Source organism: Chanos chanos, chromosome 3 (assembly GCF_902362185.1).
Source record: "Chanos chanos chromosome 3, fChaCha1.1, whole genome shotgun sequence".
NCBI classification, from domain to species: Eukaryota; Metazoa; Chordata; class Actinopteri; order Gonorynchiformes; family Chanidae; genus Chanos; species Chanos chanos.
The window spans coordinates 6,156,969-6,165,830 of record NC_044497.1 but is presented as its reverse complement, the minus strand read 5'-3'; the positions used below and the strand labels follow the sequence as shown (position 1 = coordinate 6,165,830).

The window sequence follows — 8,862 nt, the reverse complement described above, 5'->3', positions numbered from 1 at the left end:
CACTTTCATTTTCACTTTTTATGCTGACTAACTGTGACGGCCTCGGTCGCGTCGTCGTCGCAAATATAAAAGAATTTTTATAAAATATTCTTTTTAGCTGCATTCAGACCCCTCGTATATCATTGGGGCTCAATATAGCATTTGCTGTCCGTCAAAGGAGTCTTCGTAATTTTGTGCAATTAGCGTTATCAAATCCATTGTTCTGCAGCCATGACTTCCCTAGACATGAGCCCTGCGTCAAAGAAGCAGGTAAATATTCCAGTACTTCGTTTCAGTAATGTCAATACAAATTAAGCAGTTCTGTACCAGTTTTAGAAACGCTTTGTAACGTAAGAAACACAAAGATTCGTTACTTTTCAGCTGATGCGTCTGAATTTGCGACTTGTCCTATCGAGTTGAAAGTACCTGTCAAAATATTATGGCGACGTGCGATGATATATTTTGTTCTCCTTATTCTTATTGTTTCGTAGGTCGATGGATTCACCAAGAAACTGACCCAAGAGGTAAATTTATCAAGCGCATATTAAATTATTCCTATTCTACTTCCTGGCAGTGTAGTCTTCAGTCATATGTAACCCTTAATAACCGTCCGTTACCACTTCGCAGGCAGAGCACCTGGTCTCGACGTTCTTCCCCCAAAAGATCGCAGAGATGGATGCTTTGCTGCAGGTAATGCTCCATAGTTTATGTAAATCAAACTGTAGAATCCTCTTAAAATGGAGGGGGTTCCCTCACTTTTGGTGAATGCGTCAATCGTAGTTTCGTTCATTGTGCGCTAAGTATTTGTCTCTATTTTCCAGGCCTCTCTCTCCCTGGACGACCTGTCTGCTTTGAGGGCTCCCCTGGACATCCCCATTCCAGACCCTGCTAAAGAGGAGCTGAAGAGAAAGAAGAAAGAGGAGGTCATTATTTCTCACCGAAGACCGCTCTTTTAATGATCAGTGATCAATAGTAATGATCATAATGTTTACCGATACAGTGTATTGTATCTTTACTGTGGCAGAGACTTAGACCAGCAGTGGTGTTGTCTACGGCTTTGATAGCACAGAAAGAGGAGACTTGATGATCTAATATAGCTCAGATGTCACAACTGCTTGTCATTTTTTTTTCCTCTTCAGAAGGAGGCTAAAGAGGGAAAGAAAGACAAAGATGATGACAAAGAGGACGAGGAAGGTAGGGGAAATATTTCAAATCAAGATTTGTTGTGTCATTGTGAATTGGCGAGAAACATCTGTTATTATTGTGTCAGTCATCGTGACTCAGATCAGGGTTCCTTGTGTCTGGTTCGGGAGGTGTGGACGCATGCTGGTTCTTGCCTTCGTTTCGTAATTATAGGCTGCTTTTCACTTTGGAAAACATATGATTGCTTACTTTTGTCAAACACATATCACAGATATGAAAACCAGAAAGACTCGGAGCTCTGGGACCAGACTAAAGGGTCACATGCTGGCAGCCACATGTTGTCTGTACCAGGGCTATCACAAGAGTGAAAATCCTACAGGGTAGTTTGTCTCCTCGTCACCTATTGGCTAAACAAGTCACACCCTGAGTTTCCCGTTTAGGGACCAGTTTGCAATTAGAATATTAGGACTAAAGCCAGCTCCACTGGAGCCCCCTGGCCCTTGAGTTGAAGCACCGTGTGGCATGTTGTATGAAATAAATCGTACGAGATCGGCAACGTGAACGCGGTATCATAATAGTCGTATTATAATAGCTTTAATGTTCACTCGTTCAGAATCCCATAACCCCAGTCCTCTCGCTAAAGCCGTCAAACCCAGGCCAAGACTAAGTCAGGCAGTTTGCATAATGGGCCCCATCCCTTCTCTCGTATTCTAAGTTAGCCATAGCTCAGACACTCCTCTTTCATCCGCTTTTTTAAACGACAGAAATCACGAGACCAAGCCCCAAAAAAAGAAAAAAGAAAAGGGTGTGTTTGAGTGCACTGAGATTGTGCGATGATTGTGTTAGCGATGCTGATAACAAGTGTGTGACTGCCAACAGCCCCTCCCTGCGGACCCATCGCCTGTAACGAGAGAGTGGAGGCTCTGATTAAAGAGATCAAGCCTCACATTCAAACACTGAAGGAGAAACTCAACACGGTGAGTGTTTTTTACGCTGACCTCCTCTTACCCCTGTGTTTCCCTCGGTTACGCATAAAGCCCACAGTCAGGACCGGAGACTTTTGAAAAAAAACCATTATTATCTCATTATTGCTCCAATTTAGGTTTTAGTAGCAGTGCTCATTACTGTCAAGTGGGACTGAGTCAGAATTCCTGTTAATTCATTTCCGCTCTGTATTATAATGGCGGTCCACACTGAAATGTGCTAGTTTTCACATTGTAGGTTTTTCAATGAGTCAAGATTTCTTTTGATCTGAAATTTAAACGTATTTTGTAATAACCGTATTCCTTTTATTCCTTTTCTGTGCCACTCCTTAGGTGTCCATGTGGGTTCAGCTCCAAATTCCTAGAATTGAAGACGGGAATAACTTCGGAGTGGCTGTTCAGGTCAGTCTTTCGCCAACGTCTCGCAAGTTTCCGGAACGTTCTGGGCTGGCAAGCCAGAAAATGATTCATTGCTGTCTTAGCAACCATTTCATAACTGTTATCCCTTTGGCTGCCGAATCCAGTATAAATGAAGTGTATTAATAGAAACATAGAGATGAAGTAAATGCCTGATGAATGCTGATACATCCCACATTTCACAGGAAAAAGTCTTTGAGCTGCTGACTAACACTCGCACCAAGATTGAGGGATTTCAAACACAGATCTCAAAGTAAGAGACCAACATCACTGGGTTCATGACCTCAGAACAAAAATAAATATGCACTTATAAATGCTAGATCGTCAATCGACACAGATTTATTCATATTGGCATCCAAAGCAAATGATGTTCTCTCTTCCATGACTGGATTGTGAATTTGGATATGTTTTGATATTAGTTTGGTATTGTGTGTGTGTGTCTTTGTGTTTGAACTTTCAGGTACTACAGTGAGAGAGGAGATGCAGTAGCCAAGGCTTCCAAACAGCCACATGTGGTCAGTATTCTACTTACCATGACATTCATTTCATATGCCTAAGAGAGAGACAGAGAGAGAGAGAGGGAGAGGAAATGAACCTGCTGCCTTTGGACTGATTACAGGCTGTCTGTTTATGTTGTAACAGGGAGATTTCCGACAGCTTGTTCACGAACTGGATCAGTACCAGTACTGTGAGCTACGCATCGTGGTCCTAGAGATCCGCAACACTTACGTAAGCCCGTCAAAATCCGTATTCATATTTTCCTACACTCTGCTTTTCTTTGTTATATACCGTTATGTGTTGGGTGCAGCGGCGATAGAGTCACGGTTTTGACCAACCCGATCTCCGCTTCCAGGCTGTTCTGTATGATGTCATCACCAAGAACTTTGACAAGATCAAGAAACCCAGAGGGGACTGCAAGGCCCTCATTTACTGAGACCGGCCCTGTTTGCGTTCATCTCTCTCACTCACACACCCACACGCACACACACACACGCACACACACATTCTCACAGACGGAGAGAAGCAAAACGTATTGTCTACCGTGACGTGACTCTTTTTCAGCTCCTGTTATGGCACCAGGCATGGCTAACACCAGCCTTGCTATAATGCAGCTTTTTACTACCAATTTACAAAATAAAATAGTGAATAAATATTCTGTTTTATTTGATGTGTTTAGATGTTTTGTTCTGTTTTTGCGTACATACATTTCTTGTATATATAATACCACGTGATTTAAAATCAACTAAAACAGTCCATACTCAGTAATAGTCAGTAATAATCTCAGACATATTCAGAGAGCTGAATTGTCTCTTATTTATTACAATGGTACAGATTCATATTTAGGCGCCTCTTGTCTTGTCCATCATCTGTAGAAACCAATAGTCCTTCACCAGGCAGCCCTGGGCAGTACCAGCTGGGACCTAGTCTGTACCAGCCTTGGTAGAGTCCTTTCCATGTCAGAAATCCCACAGCGCCCCCTAGCAGCTGGGAGGTGAACTGCGGGAAATGTGCTAGCAAGCTAAGGAGCAGGAATAGCCAGAGAGCCAGAAGGGCCACACAGAACAGAAATAACAGTCTCAATGGGGCTGCCAGGGGCCTCAGCAGGGCAAGACAGGGCCTAAAGACAGCCATCTCTTCAGTCAGGACCAGACAACACAGAAAGAGAACCAGTGTGTCTTCAGACACTTCAGGTCCACGCCAGATTAGTCCAGCTCTCAGGCAGGCAGCTTTGCCCTGGCCCTCCCGAAACAGCAGCAAACGATCTTTACCCATGACTCCAGGCCCCAGGCCTCCCCCGGGGCCCCCCTGGCCCCCTGGAGGAGAACGGAGAGGCTCGTAACAGCTCCCCGAAGCGTCCAACAGAAGGGACAGGAGGTGACGGCACAATGACCACAGGAGGCCGGTCGCAGCTAGCCGGGAAAGATGACGGAGGGAGAGAATGAGGGAAGGACGGATGGAGAAAGTGAGGAGGAAGAGGAAGGAACCGGTGAAGATACAGGTCCAGCCCCAACAAGAACGCAGGAACAATCTGAGAACAAGCAGTGACAGACATGAATGCATATATTTTAGCTTTACGGAAACACATACTTATATGTGTATAATAGATGTATTGGTAGATAAAGACATGCATCTTAAAAAACACTGCAGGACTATGACTACCTCATACTATGTCATATACAGTAAGAAAGATGTATGGCATGAATAGGTGTCCAAAGACCCCCGGGTTACACTGGCATATCCATGACACTCACTTTCATTAGAAGCTCTATGTGCTGTTATTGTGTCATAAGATTTGGCTGTGCTGCGCTAACAGCTGTTTGAGATGACTCGAGTTGAACAGAAAAGAGGGTGTTAAAATATTGAGGAGAAAATGGTTTTATGACTAATCTAATCTTTTACCAGTTCACCATCCACAAAAAAGCTCATCTTGTACTTTGTCTCCAGACATATTTGTTTACTATAATTTAGCATTGCGGACACAAGGGAAAAAAAAATCTCAACTTCAGAATGGGCCATTTCAGAAGCGGCCCCTCTTACCTGTATAAGTAGTGGTTCTTGTTGGCAAAGATGCTGTGCTTGGAGACCCAGGGGCTCAGGGCTGGTCCAAACAGCACCGTGCTGGAGAGCAGGAGAGGGAAATGACGCCTGAATAAAGAATGACCCAAAAGCCTGGCAGCGAGATCCGTCACGACCACCAGAACAGGACCGAGAAGTGTTGTCATGGAGATGTGTACCTTGCTCAGCGTCTTCTGTAATCTACAAAGATCCATTCTAATAACGCAACCCACAGCAGACACAGTCACACACTGTCCTGGGCAGCGATTCAAATGAGATAAACACTATGTTGTGTTGTTTTGTTTTGTTTTGTTTCGTTGAAGCACGCTGTCCTGTGGTTTCTCTGCCAACTACATATATTTCCTCCTCTTTCTTTTTACGTGAGACCGCATTTCTCTCTCTCTTCACAGGAGATTTAGAGGCACTTGTGTTCAGTCACTCTTTCTCTCTTTCGCTCTTTCTCTTTTTCTCTGTCCCTGCCCCCCCCCTTTGTGGTCTCTGAATAGTCTCCCACAATCTCTCTTTATCAACCCTGAAACCAAGCCCATTACAGCCCCCTGAAGCTGGCAAAGAACCAAAACAGAATGTAGTTCTAATCTCAGCGGAACGCTCGGTCCTTTAGAGGGTGTGCGTGCTATTCTTCAGGTGTTTTTATGTTGTATGGAGAAAGAACCCTTGTGCTGTTACGCTCTGTTTTTCTCGCTATCTCCGACGTAAAATGGGTTACTGGAAAAAAAATAAATAAATAAGGGACTGATGTTTAGTGGTTTGAATTCAGGCCTAGATGCAAAAACAGATAGAAGTGTCACGCCTTATCAGAAGCACTTTAACTTGTGAAGTAATCAACCGTACAATCGAGCCAGTGTGTCAGAGAGAAGTGATGTCGTAATGGAAGCTATGGAATCTTATACGGGTTCCAAAAGACATTCTAGAATATCCAGTCTTATTGGAATCAACGAAGGGTTTGTTCTTCAAATGATAATAATTATAATAATATCACTATTTATAGTTTCAAAGGGCTTTACATGTCTATAACAAAGTCAAATCAAAATTATATTAAGCATAAATTAGAGAAAATAGATAAGTCTTTAGAGAGTTTGCCTCTCTAACTTCTGTAGGTAAACCATTCCAGAGGAAGGGAGAGCGGTAGGAAACTTCTTTCTAACTCTTGGAATGACTAATAATCCAGAATCTTGAGAGCTCAGGGTGCGAGGTGGGTTATAGGGTGTAATTAAGTCAGACGGGTAGGAAGGCGCAAGCTCTTGTAAAATTTTATATGTTAATAATAGGACCTTAAAATCTGCCCTTGCGTGAATTGGGAGCCAAAATGTAAATGTAAAGATCACTTCCCCTCATTGGTCTTAAAATGTAATTAGTGCAGCTATGCCCCTCGGTCCAGACGCATCCGAATTAGTGAAGACAATTAATCATGCACCACAGGTACAGAGGTATCTTGGAAATTCCAGCCTGATGTGTTCACTTAGACAGAATGGTGTGCAGAGGCCAGCGCTGACATGTGAGGAATAGACCCGCCTGTTTGAGGAAGAACGCACCAAACAGGTTTAGAGTAGATGAGAAAACACAGCCAGCTGTGTAACACATTACCTATCTATTTACAGTCCATGTCTGCTCAGTAATAACACGGTGGTGCAATAACGGTCTATTTAAAGAACGGGTCAGTAGCCCACTGCACTTGTATCGAGTACAAAATTGCTAAATAGCTATTTCAATAAATGCTATTTTTAGCAATAACCTCAGGGTAACATTTTTCCATGACCGAACTGTTGATCAAGAGCTTATTTCAATGTACCACATGGCAGGTCAGTGTCCTTGTCTGACTGGTGAAATGTTCATTTCCAAAAACACTAAGCTTTACTCCCCCTTTCATAGGAATTAGTTCCGTTCAACTGAATATAGCTTTTTATTTTTATTTATTTATTTTTCACACCTCTACACTCGTTCTGTACGGGCCACATCAAGTTTAAATGAATACGATTTTTTGAATTTTGTTCACGTTAGCTTTTCTCAGCTCCTTGCCCAAAAGGCGCACACCCTCTGTGAATGCTCTCTCTCAAACTCTCTATCCAGTCCGTTCCAGTGCATCCATCATCCGCACAGCATATGGGTGTACATGTGTTAAAGGGGCTTTTATCTCTCATTTTAATTGGCCCGTAGAATGCACTGCTAATTTTAGACCGCCAAGATCCCCTCTTATCCTGACAAAAACCATCCACCTCCATGGACTGACTCAGCGCCAAGCTCTCTTCTGCGTTCCTGAACAGAGCCTCTTCCTTTTCCTCAGTCCGTGTATCACACGAATTAAAAAACAAGAACAAAAAACGAAACGTTCGTCGTGAAAAATAATAAATGTCTATTTTCACAACACTAGGGCTAGATTTTGTTTAAGAGGGGCGCTCTGCGTTTCTTTCTTGCTTACTGGAAAGACAGGGACACAGAGGCACGTCTCACTGGTGACCATATAGTGCATGGCCTCGGAGATGTTTCTGTTGTTATATCTACAGCAGGGACTGAACGACTTGCTTCTCATATTCTCTACCGTTGCACGTATATCTCCTCCTGCATCAGCGTGTCTAACACCTCTCCTCTCCTGCCCGCAGCTCATTCCGGATTGTTTCATTGCCAGGAGGCAGAATATGGGATTGTACGCTTTAATAAGGGCTTTGTGAGCAGTGGGCGATATTAATATTAATCAGGCGTGGTAGAGTTTCATTTGGATGAATATGAGAAATATGTGAGGTTTGCGAAAGGGACAGACTGTGCCACTCTGCCTTGTGTGATGAACGCGCCCAAGTCATGGTGCAGGACAGGTCTGTTTTGTCCTGGGTTGACTATTCGGTCGTTCAGTTTTGACCTGTATTAAAATTTGACTTGAGGTAACAGTCCATGAATAAAACAAGACACACGTTGTCGAGTAAGATTGAAAGATTTAATTGTTTTTGTAAAACGCTTTAGCGAGAGTGGAACAGAAACAGTGCTATACAAAGACACTCGGAAACCTCTCTCACACGAACACACATACACACACACACAGACATACACACACATAAACCCCATCACCTGCTTTCTATTTCTTACCCCTAACATAAACACACACACACACACACACACACACACACACACTCTTTTTTTTTTTTTTTATTGGAAGTTGTAGTTCATATTTCACTACAAAATAATATTATTGGTTTTTTTTTATTGTTTTCTTTGTTGCCCTGAAAGTTTTCAATAAAATATCTTACATTTTGCAGAATAGCTTTCATTAAGTGCTTCTGTGAACGTTTTTTTGTCCATAATTACTTAAGGTAATCATAGTGACTGAATAATGCTTTCCCCTCAAAGAAAAAAACAATAACAATATTGAGAATCTGTGACCTGGCAGCAAAGCAACTGGGTCATGTCTGAGAATCAGAGACCAAAGCGGGCTACTTTAACAAACTCATTTAAGATTAGCCAAACACACAGAACATTCACTTCAAGTGAATCAAAACTTTTCTGATCCATCGAACATTGATAACGGGCTTTATATTTTTCTCTCTCTCTCTCTTTTTTTTTGCAGTTTCTGTCGTCAATTACGGATCTGAAATACCAATTTGTAATAGGGCAAAGAGAAAGAAAAATCAGGAAGTATACGCTTAGCGCTCTATATTCACACTTTGAAATACCCGGAGCTCTGTCACACGGTATCCGCAGAGAAATCGTGGCTTTCTCTGTGGATTTGCTCTATGCTCTCTCTCTCTCTCTCTCTCTCTCTCTCTCTCTCTCTCTC

At 42.7% G+C, this 8,862-nt stretch overlaps 2 protein-coding genes across 2 annotated transcripts; one reads left to right on the top strand and one right to left on the bottom strand.

The window, feature by feature from the left end:
• On the top strand, positions 1–3,685 carry psme1 (proteasome activator subunit 1). The gene is made up of 11 exons (XM_030769522.1): positions 1–249; positions 471–503; positions 607–669; positions 801–902; positions 1,119–1,173; positions 2,002–2,099; positions 2,439–2,507; positions 2,708–2,775; positions 2,983–3,037; positions 3,165–3,251; positions 3,376–3,685. The coding sequence occupies exons 1-11, from the start codon at positions 211–213 to the stop codon at positions 3,454–3,456; spliced, it is 750 nt and encodes a 249-aa protein (XP_030625382.1). The 5' UTR covers positions 1–210; the 3' UTR covers positions 3,457–3,685.
• Positions 3,686–3,833: 148 nt separating this feature from the next.
• Positions 3,834–5,293, bottom strand: fitm1 (fat storage inducing transmembrane protein 1). Its single transcript, XM_030767155.1, has 2 exons — positions 5,061–5,293; positions 3,834–4,551 (listed from the first exon to the last, which is right to left on the bottom strand). The coding sequence occupies exons 1-2, from the start codon at positions 5,291–5,293 to the stop codon at positions 3,834–3,836; spliced, it is 951 nt and encodes a 316-aa protein (XP_030623015.1).
• Between the last annotated feature and the right edge of the window lie 3,569 nt (positions 5,294–8,862).

Bases quoted from the DNA above. Each gene is read 5' to 3' on its own strand.
- psme1 (XM_030769522.1), top strand. From the start codon at position 211: ATGACTTCCCTAGACATGAGCCCTGCGTCAAAGAAGCAG. The intron at 670-800 runs GTAATGCTCCAT...TCTATTTTCCAG, and splicing joins AGATGGATGCTTTGCTGCAG to GCCTCTCTCTCCCTGGACGA. The intron at 1,174-2,001 runs GTAGGGGAAATA...GACTGCCAACAG, and splicing joins TGACAAAGAGGACGAGGAAG to CCCCTCCCTGCGGACCCATC.
- fitm1 (XM_030767155.1), bottom strand. From the start codon at position 5,293: ATGGATCTTTGTAGATTACAGAAGACGCTGAGCAAGGTACACATCTCC. The intron at 4,552-5,060 runs GTAAGAGGGGCC...GCTTGTTCTCAG, and splicing joins AAGAACCACTACTTATACAG to ATTGTTCCTGCGTTCTTGTT.